At 42.5% G+C, this 25,865-nt stretch overlaps 1 protein-coding gene across 1 annotated transcript; it reads left to right on the top strand.

Annotated features, from left to right (window-relative positions):
* Nucleotides 1–1,667: 1,667 nt before the first annotated feature.
* LOC119845576 (protein argonaute-4-like) lies at nt 1,668–25,672 on the top strand. Its single transcript, XM_038378041.2, is given in 23 exon segments — nt 1,668–1,759; nt 6,448–6,613; nt 7,184–7,304; nt 9,750–9,935; nt 10,658–10,718; nt 10,721–10,807; nt 10,889–11,021; nt 11,168–11,169; nt 11,230–11,317; nt 11,723–11,870; nt 11,965–12,078; nt 12,699–12,827; nt 13,008–13,053; nt 13,056–13,082; nt 13,085–13,139; nt 15,549–15,733; nt 16,018–16,177; nt 17,690–18,005; nt 18,911–19,049; nt 19,766–19,866; nt 20,163–20,285; nt 20,287–20,363; nt 21,671–25,672. Coding segments are annotated over 23 exon segments (2,649 nt in total). The 5' UTR covers nt 1,668–1,740; the 3' UTR covers nt 21,837–25,672.
* Nucleotides 25,673–25,865: the final 193 nt, after the last annotated feature.

Here is a 25,865-nt window from a genome sequence, read left to right as displayed (position 1 = left end):
GGGTAGGTGAGGTTTAGGGAGTGGGTATTTAGTGGAGGGGTTTGGGGAGCAGGGAGCATTTGGGTTTTGTGGGGCAGGGTTATTGGGGTCTGAGGGGTTTTAGGGAGGGGTGGGTAGGTGGGGTTTAGGGAGGGGGTATGGGGGGTTTGGGATGGGGGATTTTAGGGTGGGGGTGGGTAGGTGAGTTTAGGGAGGGGGTATTTAGTGGAGGGGTTTGGGGAGCAGGGGGCATTTGGGTTTTGTGGGGCAGGGTTATTGGGTTTTAGGGAGGGGTTATGGGGGTTCGGGATGGGGTTTTAGGGTGGGGGTGGGTAGGTGGGGTTTAGGGAGGGGGCATGGGGGGTTCGGGATGGGGGTTTTAGGGTGGGGTGGGTAGGTGGGCTTTAGAGAGGGGTTATGGGGGTTCGAGATGGGGGTTTTAGGGTGGGGGTGGGTAGGTGGGCTTTAGGGAGGGGGTATTTAGTGGAGGGTTTGGGGAGCAGGGGGCATTTGGGTTTTGTGGGGCAGGGTTATTGGGGTTTAGGGAGGGGGCATGGGGGGTTCGGGATGGGGGTTTTAGGGTGGGGGTGGTAGTGGGGTTTAGGGAGGGGGCATGGGGGTTCGGGATGGGGTTTTAGGGTGGGTAGGTGGGGTTTAGGGAGGGGGCATGGGGGGTTCGGGATGGGGGTTGGGTGGGGTGGGTAGGTGGGCTTTAGGGAGGGGGTATTTAGTGGAGGGGTTTGGGGAGCAGGGGGCATTTGGGTTTTGTGGGGCAGGGTTATTGGGGTTTAGGGAGGGGGCATGGGGGGTTCGGGATGGGGGTTTTAGGGTGGGGGTGGGTAGGTGGGCTTTAGGGAGGGGGCATGGGGGGTTCGGGATGGGGGTTTTAGGGTGGGTAGGTGGGGTTTAGGGAGGGGGCATGGGGGGTTCGGGATGGGGGTTTTAGGGTGGGGGTGGGTAGGTGGGAGTGGAGGGGTTTGGGGAGCAGGGGGCATTTGGGTTTTGTGGGGCAGGGTTATTGGGTTTAGGGAGGGGCATGGGGGGTTCGGGATGGGGGTTTTAGGGTGGGGTGGGTAGGTGGGCTTTAGGGAGGGGGTATTTAGTGGAGCAGGGGGCATTTGGGTTTTGTGGGGCAGGGTTATCGGGTCTGAGGGGGGTAGATGGGATTTGGGGAGGAGGTGGGGGTTGGCTATGGGCGCGAGCCCCAGCTCAGTGCCCCGGGAACCCCACGCACTGCCCGTCCGGGCTCGCCGCCCGGTTTAAAAGGCCGGAGGAGGGCCCCGGGCGCGCGCGCGCAAGCGCGGAGGCCGCTCGCCGGCCCAGGGGACGGCGTGCGCGCTCCCGCCCGGCGGAAAAAGGGCGGGGCGAGCGCGAGCCCGGGAAGGCCGCTGGGTTGGCCTCTGAACCCGGCTTCTCCAGCGGCGCGCGCGCGACCCCGACAGCGACGGGAGGGGGGGGGCGGTGCGCGCGCGCGCGCGACCCCGCGGCGGCTTCGGGGGCGCGCTCCCGGACCCGCGCCGGTTCCTGCTCGGGCTCGGTGGCACCGCGGAGGGGATTGTTTGTGCCGCCGCCAGGAGCCACCCGCGCCCGGCCCCCCCCCCGCCTCGCTCCCGCCCCCCACCTCACCCCAGTCCCCGGTACCGACCCCACCCGCAGCCACCATTCCCGAGATCAAGCGATACGCGGCGGCGGCGGGGCCGGGCGGCGGCCCGGGGCGGCCGCGGCCGGGGGGACCGCAGCGAGGCCGCCGCCGCCGCCGCCATGGAGGCGCTGGGACCCGGTGAGCGGCGGGGTCCTGGCTCCTGGGGGGTGAATTCTGCCTCTGGGTGACTTCCTCCACTGGGGGGGGCTCCTGGAGGAGAGTTGGGGGGTGACTAGCTTCTGGGGGGGTGACTTCCTGCACTGGGGGGGCTCCTGGAGGAGAGTTGGGGGGTGACTAGCTTCTGGGGGGTTACTTCCTGCACTGGGGGGGGCTCCTGGAGGAGAGTTGGGGGTGACTAGCTTCTGGGGGGGTTACTTCCTGCACTGGGGGGGGCTCCTGGAGGGAGTTGGGGGTGACTAGCTCCTGGGGGGTTACTTCCTGCACTGGGGGGGCTCCTGGAAGAGTTGGGGGGTGACTAGCTCCTGGGGGGGTTACTTCCTCCACTGGGGGGGCTCCTGGAGGAGAGTTGGGGGTGACTAGCTCCTGGGGGTAACTTCCTCCACTGGGGGGGATGGAGGTGCTCCTGGGGAGAGTTGGGGGTAACTTCCTCCATGGGGGGGTGACTAGCTCTTGGGGGGTAACTTCCTTCACTGGGAGGTTGGGGGCTCCCAGGTGACAGGGGAGCAGAGGGTTGGTGGTCCCCAGGTGGGCGGTGCTGGGAGGGGGAGGGGGGCTTTGGTTCCTCCTGGAGCTGGGTGTGTGTGTGGGGGGAGGGGGGCGGGTGTTTCCTGGTGACACTGAGTCCTGAGGAGGTTGGGGGCTTGGCTTCCTTTGCTTCAGAGGGTGTCCAGCCTCCTGGTGAGGCCTGGCTCGCACTGCAGGGAACGGTTTGTCAACAAGGATTCGGGGCAGAGCCCAGGTTCAGCTGGGTGCTGGTGTGCACCCTTAATCAGAGGCCTGTCACCCTTGCCCTCTCTTCCATCAGCCCTCTCTCCAGGCCCCACATGTTGAGGGGCCCTATCAGGCTATGGACATGAAGCTCTTTATTGGATAATATCCTTGCTCTTCTCCAGAGTAGTTTAAAATGCATGAGGGAGGGGAAGGAAGTTGTTTCCACCTCCTGGATCCAGGAGGTCCGGTACCTGATGCCAACAAGCTGTGTGCTGTTCTTTAAATCCAGTTATTTTTTTGTGTATCGGGGGTGTGTTCTGATACTGAGTAAAGACTCTGGACATATTGCTAGCAGTGACTGATTCATAGGTGGGCGAAGAAACCCATGCAAATTTCCATTCCCCCTCTAAGTTCTGCCCACAGTAACTTTCCAGCCAGAGTATTTTCACCTTCTCTAAATGTTTTTTTGCTGCAGTGTGTTTAATAATTTGCTAACTATATTGCACTGTGTGGTTAACCCTGTCTGCAGTTCTTAGGCCTTTCAAAAATCAGTGATACTTTCTGTTTTATACTGTTCAGTTGAGTATTTCCTAAGAAATGTATAGGTATTTTTAATAAGAATCGGGGAGGCCATGCTATTAAAAATGCCCTGAATGTAGTGACTATTTCATTCCACCGCTATATATGTAAGTAACAAATTGGGATATGTTTGTGCAAGATTATTGCTGGTGATCAGTGTAGAGGTCTTTCTGGCAGAGGTGATATTGACATGAAACCCAACTAAGTGTATCTCAGCGATTTGTCATTTTTAAAGAGGAACTTAAGTGGGTTACTAAACTTTACCCGCAGATTCACTATACACTTAAAACTTTCTGCATGACAGACAGGCCACTCAGACTGTTACAGGAGTTTTTCTACTTGGACATTCTACAATATAATTTGACTTAAAAATGTAGATGAGAGAGTGTGGAATACAGCCTTAGCCAAGGAAGTGACTTGATGTGAAAGGAGCAGTAGGGTGATAGGTTTACCTTATGGTTGCAAATAAATTGTGTAATTAGTGTCATAAAAACATGCTTAACTTTTGAAGGTGGGCCATTGTAGAAAGAGTTAAATCCTGGGCATTAAAACTAAAGCTGTTGGTATATGACTAAATGTCACCTTTTATTGGATGTGGAACTTGGTGAGTATTGTCATATGAGAAAATGGTTAAAGATTAAAATGTGTGCAAAATGTATTTCTTGACCTAAGTGCGTATATCTATACCTAGGTTCCAGAATACCTATCCTATTAAGTTGATAATTTTAGGAACTAATGTACAGCGATAAGTTATTGATCTGAAGACCAAATCTTCCCTCCATTAATTCCACATCTTGGGAGATGTTTTGAAAAATCACTGTTGTTATAGTTGTTACTTTGAATGTTGACAGTCTGTTAATTGATGTGTGATGCAGTATAAATTCACACATTTCCAAGAGATCATCTTTCATTTGTGTAAAACTGCTTCCCCTCGGAGGTACAGTGGTTATAGGCTGGTAATACATGGCAGGAAACCTAGAGCAACAGTTTTCAGAGTAGCAGCCGTGTTAGTCTGTATTCGCAAAAAGAAAAGGAGTACTTGTGGCACCTTAGAGACTAACAAATTTATTAGAGCATAAGCTTTCGTGAGCTACAGCTCACTTCATCAGAAATGCATCCGATGAAGTGAGCTGTAGCTCACGAAAGCTTATGCTCTAATAAATTGTTAGTCTCTAAGGTGCCACAAGTACTCCTTTTCTTCTAGAGCAACAGTGTGTGGGATACAAATATTTCATCCTAGTGAAGTTGAATGGCCAAAATTAAAATTATGGAAACAAATTATATAAATTGTAGTGAAGCCCTGGCTTCAGATGGAAAATAGCATTTAATTTACTACTTTGTATCAGAAAGAATAAGAATGATTATAAAGAGAAGATGTAATATTAACCTCCTTTCTTGACAACAAATGTCTGGAATTGTTTTGATTCCTAATTTACAAAACTTGCAAATAATGAAGAAGGTACATGGGTAAATATAGTTGGTCATTTAATTTCTTGTAGCAGGTCAGAGCCACAAAAGCTATACTGCTTCAGACTAATTAGCACAGGATTAATGGATCATCTCTCTATTATCCAAACAAGCACAGCAAACTTTGATTGCCCTCGATGATTCATGCTTTTTAACTTTTTAAAAATGAAACTATATCCTACCACAAGCTGTCATTAGTTAAAATAACTATTTATACAAGTGCAGTGCCAAAGGTGCATATGACATGTTTGACAAAATCTGAACCTCAAGGAAGCTGGTGTGCTGTTCTCCTCAACTTCAGAGAATTGATATATCAAGTGGACTACATCTGCTTGGAGTGTCGCCCTCTAAGTACTTTAGCACTTAAAGTATTTTAGTGTTAATAATCACAAATCTATAAATAAATATTGGTAACATAGTAGAAACTTAGAAGTCTTCCTATAAAACAAAGGTATGTGACTTCTTGGGGTTTAGCCTTGCATGCAAAAGTTTATTGCTGCATCTCTAAGGTATAGCTGGTTCCCAACATGTCTGCTTTCCTTCCCGCCCCCTGGGATAAATTCAGACCCTCAGTTTGTCAGCCCTTTGACTGAGAGGGACACTGTCAACCTCAAATTTAGTCAGGTAAAAAAGCTTTTAGAGCAGCTTCAGTTGTTAAATTTCTTCTAAATTATCCTACCAATTTTTGTGGCTTTACAGTCACTCTTTTCTGTTTTTCAAATGTCTTTCTCTCCTTTGTTGCTATGCAAAAGACTCAAGCAGGGAAAGCTGCATACATAAGGGGAATAGTGGAACTGACTACACAGAATGCTGTCAAATGCAGAAAATAAACTGCGGGAGGGGGGATTTTTTTATTCTGTCACTTCAGTTCAAGTGTTTAAACAATAGTGAGTTTAAAAAAAATCAGACAAATTTGACTTACAAATAAGAGCCCCTTTAAATTATGTAACATTCCAGTTATAACTTTGAGGAAACTGGCAAAACATGACATTGGCTATTTTGAGTTCAAATATGTCTTCCTTCTTGAAGCCTCTGCAAATTTTCTCAGTAGAAATAATTAAAAAAACCAAACCCTCAGATTTTTGTAAGCTATCTTGACCAGTTCTATTAACAAGACATGGCTGTCTTTACACTAATAATTTTGTTGAAACATTTTACACTTACTGTTTCCCTTCCTTTAGGGGAAACTCCCCTCCTCACTCCCATCTTTGTGTTGGAATTTGAGATTGGCCCGAGCTTTGTTTACATTGAATAGAATTTCACTGTTAGCATGTCAACACAGCATCTTTTGTGGTAGTGGAAAGTGCAATATTTTGTGTCAGCCCTATATAAAAAGGTATTTTTAATTTATATTATAGAATAAAAAACTTCACCAATTCCAGATACTATCAATTTTCAGATAAAAATTGGACCTCTAATCACTTGATCATGCCAAGAATCCGTCATTAAAATCCTGACTCTGAGCATAATACAGTACAAGGAAGCCTGTAATGGACTTAATAATAACTCTCTATTATTCATTAATGATACTGTATGTGGTGATAAGAGTATATAGAGTATACAAAAGAATAAATTCCATCACAGGGCTCTGACTTCATAAATCATGTTTACAGAGGTAGATTTCTTGTAAACTAATTACAACAGTTATATATGTTTTGGGTACATAATTCTGTTCTTCATGAAAATCATTTAGAGCTGTTAAAAGGCAATAGAGTGATTAAGGAGCACTTTCATTTGTAAATCTTGCAACCTGAGCAAGGCACTTCAGCCTTTGTTCCCTCGTCTGTCATAAGGAGCCTTCAGTTGAATTACAGCCCTATGTACAGGTGGGAGGACATTGTGTTACATGATCATTTATTATCTTAAACTTGTTTCTCTGACTTTCACAGGGCCACCAGCCAGCCTCTTCCAGCCACCCCGCCGCCCCGGCCTGGGAACTGTTGGGAAACCCATCCGTCTCTTAGCCAATCATTTTCAAGTTCAGATCCCTAAAATTGATGTTTATCACTATGATGTAGATATCAAACCAGAAAAGCGGCCCCGAAGAGTGAACAGGTAAGGATGGGTTAATAAACGCTGCATTTTAAGGAAAGTCTGCTTTTTAGCAGTTCTCCAGCTGCTGTCAAGTATAGTTTTATATATGTGATATCGGTAATAGTTGCTGATTTAGCAATGAGCCAGGACTAGGGCTCCTAGGTGCTTTGGGAAAAACAAATTCTATCCTATTTTCAGAGAAAGTTGTATTAAAGGCTTTTATAGTTGGCCTATAGATGTAGAAAATATCAAGAAATATGTTGTAGGAACAGTACTACATTGGTCTCCCATGGGGCCAAATCATTTTTTCTGTCTATAATTTAACTAATGGTGGAATTTGGTAGAAGCCATTTGTTCTTGGGACCAAATGTTTGTGTTCTATTCTGCACATGTGTTTGCCCTATGTCTCTGTTTGGGGCAAAGGGGCCGCTGGCAACTTGGGTATGTGCAGAATCAGGTGCATTGTTGTCTCTGATAGCTACTGGTTTCAGGCTCGAGTGCAGTTATGCCAATTATAATAACTGTGCTAATGCATCACTGAATTTGCCTATTCTTCAAACTAATCTATTGAACAATGCCATTCCTCTTTAGGGAAGTGGTAGATACTATGGTGAGACACTTCAAGATGCAGATATTTGGTGATCGGCAGCCAGGATATGATGGCAAAAGGAACATGTACACTGCACACCCATTGCCTATTGGGAGAGATAGAGTAAGTGTTGTAGTAAACAGCTTTAATCTTCCTGTGACATGTTGCCATACCAACACTGCAATACTATGTATAGTTTATGAAGTGTGCTGGGATAAAAGGTACAATAGAAAGAAACCTTACCGTTGGTAGTATTTGAAAACCTAGGGGCAATAGGAATTGTGTGAAATCCAAGGATCTGGGTTCTTCAGTCGACTCTTTTTTCTAGGAGCTCTTGTGTTTGTGAACTTGACCTCGACAGTGTAAACCAACACACTGTGGTCTGGAGGCTGCTAAGACAGATCACCCTTCTTGGTGTAAATTTTTCTCAGAAGGTTGTTAAAACCACTTAAAGGGCAATACTGTTAGCTGCTTGACTATTGAATGACCTTTGAATTGTACTTTGCAGCAAATGTGCTATTCTGGTGCGACTGGATTTGTTTAGGCAAGTACTAAGACAGGAAAGTGGTGCCAGAGTGCCAATATGCTCTAGCACCAGCTACACTAGTTGCTTCCAGACCTTGTTTTGGTTCTGAGCTTCAAAACCAAGTACAGTTTTCTACACTAGACTCTGTTTTTTTCCCCATCTACTTGAAAACAAAGGCTTCTATAGCTCACTTCCTCTCTACAGACTTAGTCTCATAGTACAGATCCTTAGTTACACAAGTTAATTTACTTATTAGTAATTTACTCATGTAAATTTACTTGAGTAAATCCAAGGCAAGGAACATGTTCTTAAAACTGAAAATTTGAATGGAATCATTTTTCTTAATATTAGGTTTTCTAAGACTTTTAACAGACCATCAACTTGTCTGCCTGATGATGTGATTTATATTATGGTAGCACCCAAGTCCCAAACTTGGAGTGGAGCACAGTTCTGCTAGGTACTATCCAAAGATGCAGGAAGACAGTCAACATCCCAAAATGCTTAATCAGAACAGACTAAAACACAGTTTAAAAGCAAAGAATAGCGGGGAAATATGACATACAAACAGACTGACCAGGCTGATGACACATATGACTTGTTCTAGTTCCTATTTTAAATACATTTTTATTAATGGTGGCAGAGGTATAGAGAAGGGAAATAGCAGAAGGTGAGGTAAATAGGAACAAGGAGGGGGAAGGAAGTTGAGCATAGAGTGTAATGTAGCATTTATGGATCAACAGTAACCAGATATTTCAGATGCTTCCTTTGGTTTCTCACAACAGTGTCAAGGAAGTTAATGGGCCTCTTTAAATTTATTCTTTCTGAGGATAAGCATTAACACACAAAAAGAAAAGGAGTACTTGTGGCACCTTAGAGACTAACAAATTTATTAGAGCATAAGCTTTCGTGAGCTACAGCTCACTTCATCGGATGCATTTGGTGGAAAAAACAGAGGAGAAATTTATATACACACACACACAGAGAACATGAAACAATGGGTTATCATACACACTGTAAGGAGAGTGATCACTTAAGACAAGCCATCACCAGCAGCAGGGGGGGGAAAGGAGGAAAACCTTTCATGGTGACAAGCAAGGTAGGCTAATTCCAGCAGTTAACAAGAATATCGGAGGAACAGTGGGGGGGCAAATACATCCGATGAAGTGAGCTGTAGCTCACGAAAGCTTATGCTCTAATAAATTTGTTAGTCTCTAAGGTGCCACAAGTACTCCTTTTCTTTTTGCGAATACAGACTAACACGGCTGCTACTCTGAAACCTGTCATTATGCATTAACACACAGTCACCTTCCAGTCAAGCCTTGCGTTTACAACTCGGTAATTTTCAACTGAAATATTTTAGTGTGTCCTAGTTCTTAATAGTATGTTGGTAGTTAGAAATGTATACCAAAAATTCCAGATTTGGGTGAAATCTGTGTAAATACTCAGTTTTCTGGAGAAAATAACCCTACTTTACTCTACATTCTGAGAACCGGATTAGTGGTGGCACACTGCCATGTGAGAGAGATCTTGTAGGCTAATGGTGGAAGAGAGTACTTTTCAATTAGCATGCTCAACCTCTGGGGAAGAACACTTTGCATCCCTCATAGATCTTTGCTTCCCTTGGTGATTGATTGTGGTGTTGACTGGTTCCCAAGGAAGTTCAGAGCATTGACTTGAAGACTAGAGGTTAACATACCTTTACTGTGGTGTTATGGACACAAACCAGCCTCTTCCTATCAATTCTTTGGGACAAAAAGTGGATGACTAATCATAGCTCTCTTCTTTAGTGTCACCATATAACCTCCAGTTGAAGAGAATCACTAATACAAACAGAACCTCAGAGCAGCTTCTTGGTGTGACTAAATTACCAGGTTTCAAAGTTCTCTATGCAGCTACTCTTGTTTACCATAGAATTCCCTTAAATTATTACGTCCTAGTTGAGAAACCACCTGTAGGCTCAAAGCAAGTCCATGAGAATGAGTGTTGCGCAAGGGTATGGAGTCTATTAATTTGTTTGTGCTGCATCTGCTCTGATTGTTTAGGTGGATATGGAGGTGACGCTCCCAGGTGAGGGGAAGGACCAGACATTTAAAGTGTCTATTCAGTGGGTGTCAGTGGTCAGCCTTCAGCTGCTTCTGGAAGCTCTGGCAGGGCATTTGAATGAAGTTCCTGAAGACTCTGTACAGGCACTTGATGTAATCACACGGCACCTTCCCTCCATGAGGTGGGTACTTTTGATTGCAAGTTTCCTAATCAGTGTGGGCTTGTATCGATCTGTTTAAAATGGTGCCTATTTGCTGTTTCTCCAAACTTAAACTACACTGCTGCAAAAGGGGTGAAGGGATCTGTTGTATGATTTTTTTTAATAGCTTTTTGATTCATACTTGCATTAGAAGAAATATGGTCTGCCCCATGGCTTAAATTCTCCCCAAGTATTTCTTGGAGCCCCCAGGACTTGGGGCTTCTGCCCCATGGGGCATGCCAAGGTTTCCACAGGTTTGAAAATAATTTGCTAGAGCCCTGCTCCAGTCAGCTCCAGATGAATTTGAGCTCTGGTCCGCCCACAGGATGCATGGATTCTGTCTGAAGTTCTGATAGTAACTTTCTGTGGCCTTTCTAGCTGCTTTATTATCTGTAAAATTCAGATGTTTCATGTCTGTCAGGGCTCTCCCATCAACTCCGGTATTTCACCGGAACGAGAAGCATAAGGTAAGTCGACAGGAGAGTTTCTCCCGTCAACCCAACGCGGTGTAGACACCGTAATAAGTCAGCCTAAAGTACATCGACTTATGAAGTAGTATAGAATATTAAGTAAATTTTTAAACACTACTCAAATGAGTGTACAAGAAATATTGGGTTCCTACTACATATATTAGGACTTGAACTTTTGGGAACCCAGGGAATACAATGAAAGGAAGAATTCAAGTGTTAACTCTTCCTGTTTCATCAGGTACCCCCTGTGGGCCGTTCCTTCTTTTCTCCTCCTGAAGGTTACTACCACCCTCTGGGAGGAGAAGGGAGGTTTGGTTTGGATTCCATCAATCCGTCAGGCCTGCCATGTGGAACATGATGCTCAATATGATGGTATGCAAGAACTTCTGTTTTTTAATGGTATAAGAAAGTTCCTCCTCCCCCTGCCTTCACCTCCTCTAGACTAAATATCCTGTCTTTCTGTTCTTAGTATCGGCAACTGCTTTCTATCGTGCACAGCCTATCATTGAGTTCATGTGTGAGGTCCTGGACATTCAGAACATCAATGAACAGACCAAACCTCTTACAGACTCCCAGCGTGTTAAATTTACCAAAAATCAGAGGTAAATGAATAGTTTAAAACTGCTGGTGCAAAACATTGGAAGCCTGTGAGCGTATTAAGTTGTGCTACCAGAGTTCACAGGTTGCAGACACTGGAAACTGGCCTATTCCTTGTCACTCATCTTTCTGAGTTGAAAGTAAATCTTAGAGGTGGTAATAAGTTGACTGTGTCTGATTTTTATTTTGGTGGCTTTTGTCTTGGGTTTTCAGGTCTAAAAGTAGAGGTTACCCACTGTGGCCAGATGAAGAGAAAATATAGAGTTTGCAATGTTACCAGGCGACCGGCGAGCCATCAGACGTATGTACACAATCTCCTCTATAAAGGGAAATCTATTGGGATGTTAAGTGCCTTATTTCTACAAGGGTAGCTGGCAGGAGTCAAATATCCATATGACTTTTAAACGAATTCTTAATTTTATGAGACTGGAACAGTGGCAGTGGATTTGGGCTACAACTGTACTTTGTCCACAAGATAATTAGGGAGATGCCTTGGCTTTTAAAATGTCTCTAAAGCTCTAATTTTTAACTTGGCTTCAAGTCGAATGCCCACTGAGAAACTATTTTATACATACGTTTTCATAAAGAGAAATAATAAGATAGAAAATGGTCATTTTCAGGTTTTCAAATATATTCTCCATATCACTTTTTAAAAATTAACCACTTCATTGCGAAGTGTAATCAAAGCAGTGCATTTTTTTAATAGATTCCCTCTGCAGCTGGAAAATGGACAGGCTATGGAGTGTACAGTAGCTCAGTATTTTAAGCAAAAGTACAGTCTGCAGCTGAAGTATCCTCACCTTCCGTGTCTCCAAGTGGGACAGGAACAGAAACACACTTATTTACCACTTGAGGTAAGAGTCTGATCATTTTTAACTGGCATTGCATTGTGACTTACGCCCCTTGTTTCAGAGGCAATAAACCATCTCTAATTCTGTTGCTGTGTAGGTATGTAACATTGTGGCAGGCCAACGATGTATCAAAAAACTAACACATCAGACATCAACTATGATAAAGGCAACTGCAAGGTCGGCACCCAGACAGGAAGAAATCAGCAGACTTGTGAGTAGCTGTGGTTCAACTTTTTATAGAAAATAGTCAAGATTTTTTCCTTTCCCCTCAAACATTTTGATAGAAAATTTTCAAGTTGTGTATATCACATTTTTTCACCATAGATGGGTTTTGTGTATATCTTTCAAATGGTTTCCATTTGAAAAATTGTAGCAAAATCCATAGAATTTCTGATCCCTTTTAGGTACCTCTGTATAAGCAGATTAGCTAAAAATAGAAGAAGCTGAAGTCTGTTTTTTTGTTTTTGTTTTTTTTTTTTCCCTTTTAGTGTAAGCCAGTGGTCCCCAAACTTTTCTGCTCTCACCCTCCCCTTAGCAGTAATAGAATGTATCTGTGTCCCACCTCCACATGCCAGGAGTGGAGTCATGGCCAGGTTGCAGCCAGGGGCTGGGAGTAGGGGCAACAGCTGTGGCCAGGGGCAGGGCTGGGGCAGAGCAGAGCTGGGTGGCACTCCCAGCTCCTGCCACACACCCCTGGACATTCCTCCATGTGCCCCACAGTTTGGGGACCACTGACGTAAGGGGATATGGCTTGAGCCACTCTGTGCTTCTTGTGCTAATAACAGCCACCTGAAATACTATGTATGATTGTTACGTTCTCCTGATCTCCAGGTGAAGAGTAACAGTATGGTAGGTGGACCGGATCCATATCTGAAGGAGTTTGGCATTGTGGTCCATAACGAAATGACAGAGTTAACCGGCAGAGTATTGCCAGCACCGATGCTGCAGTATGGAGGCCGGGTGAGTTCTTGGTATCTATTGTAAAATAGCTTGTTGTAAGAATCAGACTTATGAAGCATTGGCGGGTACTTTGTAATTTAAAAGTTCACTTGTACACAAACCTATAGAGAATACTATTCACTGCCTTATCAACCTGATCATAGTTTTTAATTTTTAAGTTATCTTTGTCTTCCTATCTAGAACAAGACAGTAGCTACACCAAACCAGGGTGTTTGGGACATGAGAGGAAACAGTTCTATGCTGGCATCGAGATTAAGTTTGGGCTGTTGCCTGCTTTGCACCTCAAAAACAATGCAGAGAAGACTTGCTCAAGTGAGTATCTTTGTGCTACCAGCAGTTATGATATATAACATGCACCACACTAGGATGGTCTAGATAATATTTAGCCCTGCCTTAGTGCAGGGAACTGGACTAGATGACCTATCAAGGTCTCTTCTAGTTCTACATTTATCTGATAACTTGATGTGAACAAATCTAACACAGTAAAAGCAGGAAATCCTTGCCCTGTAGTAGCTTAAATATTTGCAACTTGAAGGTGGGGAATAACCAAGTCTATAACCTGAAGTGGTTAACTTTTGTAAACTGTTAAACTAGGGAAAGGATTAAGGGTGCTCATATAGCCATTGAAATGCTATCTTTGGAGAAGGCAACTGTGTCTATGGCTCTGCTTTTTTCCTCCCACTGCCTGCATTTGGCCTATATTTCTCTTCTGACTGTTGGTCCCTTTGTTTTCCTGACTTACTTTTCACTTACTCCTCATTCTTGAACAGCTTCCCAGTCAATATGTACTAAACTCCTTCCCTCTCTTCCAAAAGTTCTAAGTATCATCTTGGTTCATTATCCATATAGGCTTTCAGACGGTATACTCTTGATGCCAGAGAGTCTGAGTTAGAATATCCTTCATATTGTCAAGCACTGTAGTAGTGCAGAGAGTGGGATGTAATTATTGAGCTATTTGTGTTTGTGTAATGTTCTACTGAACTCACTTCTTAGAGTTCAAATTTCTTTATTTTTAGATATAAATTAAACACATTATTAACATTGTGTAGCTAACCTAAACCAGACTGTTGAATGTTTAGTACCTTAAATATGTATGGCACTTTACATAACCTAGAATAAGATATTGTCCTTTGTTTTATCTGTTAATATTACATGGAAGCACTAAATTTTTGAGGGTTTTGGTGCTTCATTTTAGGGATTCAGGAGGGAAGGGAGATAACTATAAATGTCAAACTGTTTCAGATTGGATTATTAGAGAGGACTGGCTTAAATCTGCAAAAGTAAGGAAGCTGAGTATCTGGAGAACCTTGCTTGACTGACTGTATTTTCAGTATTGCAGTGGTTTCAGACAATGGCTACTTTAAATGTATGTGCTGGAGTATTTCTGCTCATTGAGATCTGTGCAATATAAGGGCCCAGTGGAGTTGGTCATGTTGAAGGGGATTTAAGACAACTATTTACCTACTTCTGTAGTATACAAAATGAACATAACTAAATGTTTAATGAGTCTGATCCTTTGGTAATGTTGAACTCTCTCTCGCTCTTTTTTGCTTGATACAGACAAGTCTTTTTGAGGCATTAAATCTCTATTAATGCACTTACTATGGTACCTGCAGCAATCTCTTGCAGCACCAATAATTCCTTGACCTTGTGTACATATTTCATGTTCTTATAGGTTCTGTGCGCAATGACGCAGGGTTAGCTGATTTTGGAACAATAACTGAATTTCCTATATGTGCATTTTAATTCTAACTATAATTATTGCATTAAGTTGCTATTTAACATCTTGCTGCAGTTTCAGTTTACAGAAGTAATTTCCCGTTTTAAATTGTTGGATGGTATTGCTTTAACTATCACTGAGTTTTAATGCTCTATCATCTCTACTTTTTCTGAAGCAAATAAAGAAGTAGTTTGCTTTCATTTTCTCTTCAGCAAATTTCAACAGCGCTAGCAATCCTTCTTTGCTCCCGTCAGCTAATAAGCCATCAGGGATTTCACACAAAAAGGCTCTGATTGGAAAGCATTGCAAGTTTTAGTGGTAGGTGTAGTGATTCGATAAAAAAGGAAAGTCCCACCAAATAAACTGTGGCTTTTGTTAATGTGCGACTCAAATGTGACCGTCTGCATGCAAAACTCCTGTTGACTTCAGAGAGTTACCTGCGTGTAAGGACTTCAGGATAAGCCCCATTATTGTTAAGCCAAACTTCTTCAGTCATGCCAAAGGCACCTGTCCTTGGTGAACAATCTATGGCTGGTTCAGGTTTCTAAAATTGTGCTCATGTAACTCATGTGGCTGAGAGGACATTTGAACATTGCAGTGTGAAGACGTGAAAAGTTTCTCTTGAATCAAAACTGGAACTGTGCTAGTGAAGGTTTAAGTTGAGTATAATTAAAGAGAATTTTAGCAGTATAAAACTGACCGTGCAATGGACTAGTGTAGAGCGGAGGTTCTCAAACTGGGGGTCATGAGGTTATTATGTGGGGGGTCGTGAGCTGTTAACCTCCCACCCAAACCCCACTTTGCCTCCAGCATTTATAATGGTGTTAAATATAAGGGGGGGGGGTCACACTCATAGACTTGCTGTATGAAAGGGGTCACCAGTACAAAAGTTTGAGGATCACTGGAGTAGAAGATAATGTGCCCAGTTGCCGGAGGACTGAAATGACTGAAACTGTGTGGACTGATTTGCCAAAAGCTCTAATACTTCATTTGTTTTATAGGAGTTTCACAGACCAGCTGCGCAAGATCTCCAAGGATGCGGGAATGCCAATCCAAGGCCAGCCATGTTTCTGTAAATACGCACAAGGCGCAGACAGCGTGGAGCCGATGTTCAAACACTTGAAGTTGACCTATGTTGGTCTGCAGCTCATAGTAGTGATCCTTCCTGGAAAGACACCTGTGTATGGTATGGAAAGGAGATTATAAAGTTAACTCGCTGTACATCATCTGTACTTAAAGGTGCATAATGATGAGATGGGTAAAGAGTAGCAATGCCTTTTTCTGTGATGGGTTTTCTAGCGGTTAATATCTCTTTACTTTATAATTGTACAGATGTAGTTACAAAGAGTGGACTTTCGTTCACTGTTGAATCTTTAGAATCTTGACCTACTTTTCAAATGTCTTACAAGGGGGAGGTAGGGGAGCATTGATGCTTCTGATGATCAGAATCACCTTGCTTTTCTGTTGCAGCTGAGGTTAAGCGTGTTGGTGACACTCTCTTAGGAATGGCCACGCAGTGTGTTCAGGTGAAGAATGTGGTAAAAACCTCACCCCAAACTCTGTCCAATCTTTGTCTGAAGATAAATGCAAAGCTTGGAGGGATCAACAATGTGCTTGTACCTCATCAAAGGTTAGATCAAATTTAAAGCTTTAATGAAGGCCTAACTTAGCAGGCAAAATGATTATTTTGGTCTGCTTTTTAGTAACTAAAATGGTACTGTTCCAAACAATGGGTGGGTTAGAAATCTTCTGTAGATGTAGATGCTTGTGTATTAAATGGGACAAGCAATGATGCCTTTAGTTTTAGAACTGAGGCTGCACGACACGCTGTGTTACAGACTGTGCCTTAAGACAAAGCCTGCCTCGGGGGTCAGACTTGTCCAGCAACGTGGCTGAAAAGGAGACAAAAGGTTGGAGTAAAATAAAATGAAAAGATGGGAGAGCTCTAAAATTCTCAAGTCCCATCAGTGTTGGTCTTCTATTAACACATGTCCGTTTTCTGAATTGCATTGGGAATGGTCACCTATCCCATGACTACATGTTTTCACTTCTACCTCTATAACGGGTGGCCAACCTGAGCCTGAGAAGGCACCAGAATTTACCAATGTGCATTGTCAAAGAGCCACAGTAATACGTCAGCAGCCCCGCATTAGCTCCCCCCTGTTCTCAGTGCCTCCCCACACCTCCTGATTAGCTGTTTTGAGGCATGCAGGGGGCTGGGAGGGTGAGGAGCAAGGGCATAGCAGGCTCAGGGGAGGGGGTGGAAAGGGGTGGAGTGGGGGCAGAGCCAGGGTAGAGCAGTGAGCACCCCTCAACACATTGGAAAGTTGGCACCAGTAGCTCCAGCCCCAGTGTCGATGCCTATACAAAGAGCCTCATATTCACTTCTGAAGAGCCACAAGTTGGCCACCCCGGTCTATAACCAATAATGTATAGTAAACTGTCTAGACCTACAGTTTGATGGATGACTACATCCAAAATTGTCCTCCCAGCAAGAAACCTATTTTTCTTGCTGCTTTTGTTACATATGGAGCACCTAGTTAAACTGGCTATGATTCCTGATCAGACACCTATTGTCTTTATCACAGACTTCAATTAGCTTTGTAGTAAACTGTAAAGTCTGTTCTATTGCTCATTTCCACTAACCTCCCTGAATAACCCCCACTCCCTTTGTCTGTCCATTCCTGCTTCTGTGTCCTTATCCTTCCACCTGCCCTTCCAAGTATCTCCTTAAACACCCTACTTCTGGGAGGCCTGTACACACTAGTTCTTCCCTTCTTGTAGTGCTCTTCTAAGAAGTGAGAGAAAGTGGGGAGGTGAGTGAATTGTGGCAGATTAAACTTTTAACTTTCAGCCACATGCACCTCTTCTCTCCCCCCCCCCTTTTTTTTTTTTTGGCGCTTCCCTTTTCACTTCCTTTGTCTGGTCTCTCTAGATTGCAAGCTGTTTGGGGGCAGGGACTCTCCTGTTTATATTAAAAAAAAAAAAAAAAAAAAAAAAAATAAACCTGGCAAGTTTTCAGTTGTTAAGGATATTTCAGATCTACTTGTCTAATCTTTCCTTGTCAGATGACTTGCTACATTTAACTCTTTTTTTTTTTTTCCTTCCTTGCTTTTGACTAAGCCTTCTTTAAATTGAACAGGCCCTCTGTGTTCCAGCAACCAGTGATCTTCCTGGGAGCAGATGTCACTCACCCTCCTGCTGGGGATGGAAAGAAGCCATCTATTGCTGCTGTGGTAGGCAGCATGGATGGCCACCCTAGCCGCTACTGTGCTACAGTGCGTGTGCAAACCTCCCGTCAGGAGACTTCCCAGGAGTTACTGTACAGTCAGGAAGTGATCCAGGACCTGACTAACATGGTACGAGAGCTGCTGATCCAGTTTTACAAATCTACTCGCTTCAAGCCCACACGGATCATTTACTACAGAGGAGGAGTTTCAGAGGGACAGATGAAACAGGTATTTTCTAATGACATTTCTTTGGGGTTGAATGAAGTCTTCCCATTGAGATTCTAAATGGTATTGACAAATGAACCCCTACTGGAGGGGGAGACTGCTTAATGGATGGCACCCTGGCACACATGGCAGCCTGAGCTCACCTTTATCTACATCAGCTGTTTAGATGAAGATTCTTACAAATGTTTCTCCTCAGAGTGGCTTGATGGTGCTAAGCTTCAGTTTTGAAACACCTAGACTCTGTAGAACCAGAGGCTTGAATCTTGTTAACATCAAGACAGTCCTTTGTATAGTACTTGGAGAAAGGTAGACTGAGTATAGGTGATCAGATCTGGAAGTCTTTGGGGTGAGAGACTCTCGACAAGACGTCTTGTCTGCTCCATGCGGGTGCTAAAAATCTAATCCTACTTTCTGGAGCAGCTGGGTTTGCTCTGGGTTACTCAAGGTTAAAGTTCTCTTCCTCTCCATTGTGAGTGAAATATTGTGGCTAATAGGCTGCTGCCCTCCACCCCAAAGACGGCTCTGTTAATGAGGCTGTTTTATAGCTAGATAAATACACTATCGGATCCTTTTGGGGTGAATGTAAATCTAAGGTAGCTTAGTTGATCAATTCATACCTTTAAACTCAAAGTTTTGTTTTTTGTTTTTGTTTTTTTTTAAATCCTATTTAATGTAAGTCTCTAGAAACTTAAGGTAAGAATGAAGCTTCTTAATCAAACCTGAAGGACAAGGATTTATTTTTTATCAATCTTCATATAAGCAACATTTTAAATTTTCCTTTTGTTTTTCCCCTCAGGCATGCACACAATTAATTGTGCTTTGAACTGTACTGTTGTGAAATTGCATCTGTTCAGAGAAACCAATGAGAATACTGTCCTGCATACTGAATTCATCACTTGTACTTCTAGGTAGCTTGGCCAGAATTGATTGCAATCCGAAAGGCTTGTATCAGTTTGGAAGAAGATTATAGACCAGGAATAACCTACATTGTTGTGCAGAAAAGGCATCACACTAGACTCTTCTGTGCTGACAAAACTGAAAGGGCAAGTAATGTTGTTGCATACATAAGTGGAAGAATTGTGTAGAAATGCGAGAACAGCTGGCTGGGGATGATGTCCAGTTTACTTACCAGAGTAGTGGAATGATTCTACTCTACAGTAAGCAGTGTTTCTAAGCAAATCAGGATCTTGTGGCAGGGTGATCCTTGGCACCAAATTGGGGGTCTGAAAACTTGCCTACTTTGTCTCTAAATATGTGTGAGTCTTGTTCATTTCACAAAACTGCATCTCTCTCAGGAAAGTCCTGGACTTAGAGTGCATGTGTATTGCAGGTCCCAGTGAAAGGGTTCTGAGCAGGGGTGGGGGTTGGGAAAATTATATTCAAATTAAACTTTCAGTGAAAGCTTGTGATGTGCCTGGATTATCCAGTTTTAGGCCTACTCCCATCTGTAGTTATAATGGTGCTACCAACAGCCCTGTTTTAAATATATACCCACTGGCATGGGCTTTTTCTGGAACCACATTTTTACCATTAAAATGCTCAAGCCTAGGAGGTTAGGTACTTAGAGGAGTTATAGGAAGGTTCCCAGAAAATGACACACCATGTTGGACCATCGTTTAAATCCTTAGTGTGGAAAAGACCTTAGTATTTCCTCACATTCATGAGGCACTACATTCACCAGAACTTAAATAAGTCCGTCTTGGTAGGGCTGCATAAGGGACACATGCAGAAGTAAATGTACTAATTAGTCTTTTTCCAAACAGGTGGGTAAAGTGGTAATGTACCAGCAGGCACTACCGTGGACAGCACCATCACACATCCCTCTGAATTTGACTTTTACCTCTGTAGCCATGCAGGAATTCAGGTAATCTTCAGTCTGCACTAGACTTGTGTCTTTTGGGAGCAAAATATCCGTTGGGAGCTATTTGTCACTCACGGATGACAACATCACCTGTTTACAGTTTGAGCAGACCTGCAGTTATATCAGTTATTTAAAACATGAAAAATCAGTGCTAAGATTCTGAAATATCACTTGAATATAAATCTCTCTAGAAACTACTTCTCAGTTTCAGTAGAATGATACTGATTCAAGAAGTCTCTAAAGCTCCATCTGCTTAGATTGATATAATCCAGTTAAACAGTATTTGCCTCCTTCACCAGGGTACCAGCCGCCCATCTCACTATCAGGTCTTGTGGGATGACAACTGTTTCACTGCAGATGAATTGCAGCTGCTAACCTACCAGCTGTGTCACACGTATGTCCGCTGTACAAGATCCGTCTCCCATTCCAGCTCCTGCATACTATGCCAGGCTGGTAGCATTTAGGGCAAGATATCATCTTGTAGACAAGGATCATGATAGGTAAGGAGTGAAAGGCTTTTGTCTCTCTTTATAGTAGATTTTGTTAGACATGTTTAAACAGTCTGTTTTACTTGTAAGTGAAGAATAAAATCTTAACTCTTTTCCTTTCCCTTGATACCAATCACTGATTTGAACTGGCCTTCTCTGTGAAACAATTTGGTGGGTTCTCAGTCTAGTCCTACCTCAAACAGCAATGTCTGACAGTGTCGAGAGGCTAAGAATTGATTGGGGCATGGAGATAGCGTTGCTCTTCTTGTTAACTGGATCCCTCCAGTTCAGGGCAGGATATTGGCAGAGCAGTGCTCTGTACTGCCCTGTGCATATATAGCAGATGTAGGTCTCCAGGATTGTCAGTTCCGGCAGTAAAGTCACTAAAAGTCATTAAAAAATTTAGCCTTTCTCAATAGACTGGATATGCCTCATAAAGCCGAACTATCACATTGGTGATTCTTACGCCATTTCTTTTTTTTTTTTTTTTTAAATGGATGGTTAACAGCCATGGGAAGAACTGAAGCTGAGGTCAGAAGAGTCTTTATTATTACAACAAGACACTTGTTTTTTTAGATCATTACACTTTCAGTTAGCACAGTGTGAGCTTTTTTCCAATCCTATTCATTATGAAAAAATTAATATTTTTTCTTTATGCAAGTTTGAAAATGTAACTTCAACCATTTTGCTTCCTTTGCCCTTAATGGGTTTGTATTAGAGTTACTGCAGCTAAAGCACTGTAGCAGAAAGTTAGGTTTTCCTCTTCTCCAGCTCCTTGTGCCACTTGGAGGAGGCATAAAACTGAGTTCTGGTGACTCTTGTTCACTAAAGATCCCTTAGTACTTTTCAGGTGGTGTATTTGAGGCAGCATTGGCCAGAAGACCGTATAGGTCAAATGCCAGGAATGCCTCTAACCCAGGTTTTAGTATGGACTTCCTCAGGCTTTGGGCAAGTCACTTCATCTCTGTTTTCCCATCATTACAAAGGAGATACTTAGCTCACAGGTGTTGGTAGGAATTAATGTTGGTGAAGCACTTTGAAATCCTTGGATGAAAGGTGCTGTGGAAGTGGCGATTGTTGGACTAAAATGGAATGTGGTCTAAAGACTTAAGTAAACTATACTAGTGGAAGATTCCTCTCTGCACTAATCCGTATGTGGATAACTCGTGATCAGCTACTGGCCTAAGTTAGTCTGGTCCTGAAGCACTATCTCTATAGTCAGAGATAGCAGGTACAGAACCTTGAGTAATGAAACTGGTTAAGTGTGTTCATTTTTGTCCCATTGTACATAGCCCTCTAAATGTGTCTGCATCTTACAGTGCTGAAGGCAGCCACGTTTCAGGACAGAGCAATGGCCGGGATCCCCAGGCTCTGGCAAAGGCAGTGCAGATCCCCCATGATACGCAGCATACAATGTATTTGCCTGAGTCCATCTGGGAAGACGAGGCAGAAACCGGCAACCCACGCAGTCCTGAAATGTTTTGAAAGCCTACTGCTTATAGCTAGGTCTCAGTCTATTTCAGACAGTGTACTACCAGCAGCTCTGAACAGTCGCACTGAATCTACACTTCACAGCAAAGTCGGATGCACCAACACAATTGAGCCATTTGTTTTGTTGTTTTAAGTAATAGAAATTCATGAACTGTCTTTTCTGATGCATTGGACTGAATTTTTACCTCAAAGCGCAAAGGCTGATCATCCTGAAATTTTAAGACTTGGCATGAAGATTTTTATTGAATATTTTTGCTAGCTATGATTTTTAAGTTCTCCTCATCCCACTAGTTTATCAAGATGACAATTCCCTGTCTCATGCACTGCTTAGTAAGTATGCATATTATGGCAAAACATTTTACTCCAATTCAGTGTAACCCATTCTATTGTGTGGGGCCATAGATTTTTTTTTAATGGAGATTTAGATTTCACTACTGTAAATGCCTTTTAACAAACTAACTTTCACAGGTATTGCAGTTTTTGTCAGTTTTACTAGTTATCTTTTTAATCTCTGCAGACTTGGGCTGCAAAGCAATTGCACTATACTACGGATTCAGCTAGGTGGTTCTTGTTCTGTGAATGTGTAACATAACCAGATAGTATGATGCCTGACAGCAGGTTTTAATTATGATGGTTACAAATAATACTGCCGTGATATGGTAACAAGTACTGAACCATTTCCCCTTCTAAAAATGATAAAATATTTTAAAAAAAATTAGCTTTTAGATATTTTTCAAACTTTTACAAAAGTGCCCACTTTATGCTGCTGTGTGGTTTGATAAATCTAAGTGATTTAAAACTTTTCTCATAGAAGGTTTAACTTTGGCAATAAATTTTTTTAAGCCCCCCTGACAGTGTAAAATTCTAGCTGAGGATTGTGCATGAGTTTAACCAACCTTCTTGTGTCGTTTTCTGAACACACAATTTGGCAGTTTCTGAAACTAATCAGAAAAGACGCACTTCCATGGGTTTTTTTTAATAATTATTTTTAACTGTTTTATATTCACTGGTGTCCTGTCTACCACTTTTTTTTATAAGCTTGGAAATTGGGTGTTATATGTCAGAAAGGCTCGCCAATCTGTACAGTTCTAAGTGTATTGTGTGACCATAGCAACCTGAAGACTGGTACCAGCATTTTAGTCTCTCCCCCCCCCTCCCCCCCTGGAAATCTAGGTTGCTCTCACAATTGCATTCAACATCATGTTTAAAAATTTTAAATCAAATACATTCTGTCCCAGACAAGAAATAAGTTGTTTTTATTTGCTTGGCTTTTTTCAGCTAAAATGTATAAAAAGAAAGAGGGACTTGGCTTCACTTAATACTTCTGGAACTCACAAACATAGAACATTGAGAATAGATTTTTTTTTTTTAGTGGTAACATGAGTTACACAGACTAAAATCTTATTCCGAGATTCAACATAGCTAACATTGCACCACTGCAGAAGCTAAGAAAAGTTTGAAAAGTCACCAGCTATTGCACTGTGGTCTCTGCCATTGGTGTGGGGTTTGCTGCTAAGTTGTGTGTTGTTCCCAAGCGTGGAAACCAGCCCTCTCAAAAGCTCAGCAATATGAAATGCTGTTTTTTTCCTTCAGTCTTCTAAATAAGCTTGTACATAAAATAAAGTTTACATTTTTAATGCTGTCTTTCAGTTGTACCTGAGTAAGCTGAAGTTTGTCTTCAAGACAGTTTTTATAACCTACTTTCAGAGTAGCATGCGTCATAAAAATTAGTTTAAACTTTTTCTGTTGGAAAATGGGACTGAAGCAAGCTCTGCTCCTGGCGTGTAGTGTGGACAGGTTTAGATAAGATTCTTTTTAATTTGTTAAACTTTTTTTAAAGAATACCTCACTTGGATAATCGGGACATGTGGGTGGGAGACTGACTGCTGCTTCAGCTAGACGGCTGCTTTTCTTAATACTTGTTCAGGGAGAATACAAAAAAACCTTTTAGAATGAACTTTGACCCAGTTTATGGTGAATTTTGGCACCTTGAAGAGAAATTGAGCACCCTTTAGCTTATAGGATCAAAGATCGCTGTGGGTTCATGCACTAGGCAAGAATGTGACTGATTAGTCAAGGGTGGATAAGACTGAGATTTAATATTTACCACCAGATAGATAGTTGTCCAGTGCCAAGCACTCCTAGTTCAGATTGAATGAATGAGAGCCTCTCATCTGCTTGCCTGCAATTAGCCTGAATATTTAACCTCAAACTATACAAATTATTAGACCTCAGCTAGCTCTGGGAAGCATGGCAAGAACTTTCTAACTCAATTTTGTGTTAGAACATCATAGGACTAAAATACTGGTAAGGATGCAGTGTTGTCACTTTGAGAGGTAGAGAGAACCGAAGAGCATTTTAGATTTAGAATTATTGTCATTGAAGGGTGTGTCTTTTGGGAGGTTATAATTGCAAGATCAAAGTTGCAGCAATATTATTGTATACAGTTCTGAAAGCTGAGTGATGAGGTGCAGCTCGATGATCTCAATTACCCCTTGGGACTGACTGAATCGTTATGCATGTGTCAATCAATGGGAAGATGTGCATTCTGTAGCTGTAGTTCTTAGGGTGTATGGTTTTTTTATAAATAAAGCCTGTTGGCCACTGTTTAGCTATGTGGTGTGGAAGATTTTAAATGTAGCAAAGTTTTTAATGAGTTGGGGGAAGGGGCAGTTGACAGTAAAGAATAGCAGAAACCCCACTTTTGAACTAGTTCTGCTTTCTTTATAAACAGTTTGGATTCTGAACAAGCTCTGGAAGGAACCAGTTGCCCGTCTCAGACATTCAGATGGGACCAACTTATTTATTCTTACTGTAAATACTACAGTTTAGTGTAGTGCCTGTGGGTGCATCCAAAGGGCATAAAACGTTGTGATAGACAGGCAACCATGCTTCTTTGGCCTGGTCTGCACTAGAAAATTAGGTCGGCTTAACCGCATCACTCAGGGATGTGAAAAATCTACACCTCTCCAGGACGTAGTTAAGCTGACCTGTCGACAGCGCTAGGTGGATTTGGAAGAATTCTTTTGCCAGCATAGGGAGTGTCCGTACATAAGTACTGCCGCGGTCCACTGTAGCATTTCAAGTGTAGACCAGCCCGCACAGTACGTATCTTGTTCCAGACAAATTTCAGAGCTTATTTATCTATATCAAAAGTCTTGCCTGTCACATGGGCAAAGGCATCATCTTGTTCAGATAGCGTTTAACAACATTTCTCTCCCGCCTCCCTCCCCCCCGCCCCAACTACCTTTGTGGATGTGCTGTAGGATTTTTCTTGCTCAATAGCAAGGCAGTAGCTCTACTTTCATTTTAAGAAAGCAGAGTTTGGAGGGCATTGTATCAATACTGTTTCAACTGCAAGGTTTTTTCCTTGTGAAATTTGAGGAAAGATCTTGTAATATCACAGATTTTCTTATACCTTGCTATTGACATTTTCATATTTCTGTCTAGAGGCTGAAACTTCAATGTAAAATGTTTGCATTTGTTCATTTTGACTTATGATGTAATTTTTGTTTCTATATTGTTAGACTTGTAATGTTTAAAATTGTATTTTATTAAATTTGGATTGGATGTATGTCTATAGCAATACGAGGTACTCTTTCTAAACAGTTATGGGTGGGTTAGCAGCCCCATGTTGCGATAAGATGCTGGTCGTGTACAATTTGCAATGTATTTTTTTTTAGCCTGCAGGGATATTTTGTGTTCATGTGTCCAAAAAAATAAAAAATTGGCATTCTTATGCCAAATGTTCTGGTTTTTTTTCCTTGTTGGTATCTAATAAAAAATGCAGTGTACAGAATCAGCAACAGTTATTGTTGCTTGTAAACAAACGTCTTTTTTAAATTATTTAAATTGTAAATTAATATTACATAACATGTAACTGAAACTGTGGAACTCATTGCCACAGGATATTGAGCCCACAAGATCAGGATTTAAACAAAGATTAGATGCTTGTACTGATTATATTTAAGAAGGTAAATAAACCTTCCTGCTTCAGGTAGGGTGACCAGATGACGAGAACAA

This window comes from Dermochelys coriacea, chromosome 19 (genome assembly GCF_009764565.3).
Source record: "Dermochelys coriacea isolate rDerCor1 chromosome 19, rDerCor1.pri.v4, whole genome shotgun sequence".
Classification (NCBI taxonomy): Eukaryota; Metazoa; Chordata; order Testudines; family Dermochelyidae; genus Dermochelys; species Dermochelys coriacea.
Note: the sequence above shows the minus strand (reverse complement) of the source record. Positions and strands in the feature narration are given on the sequence as shown.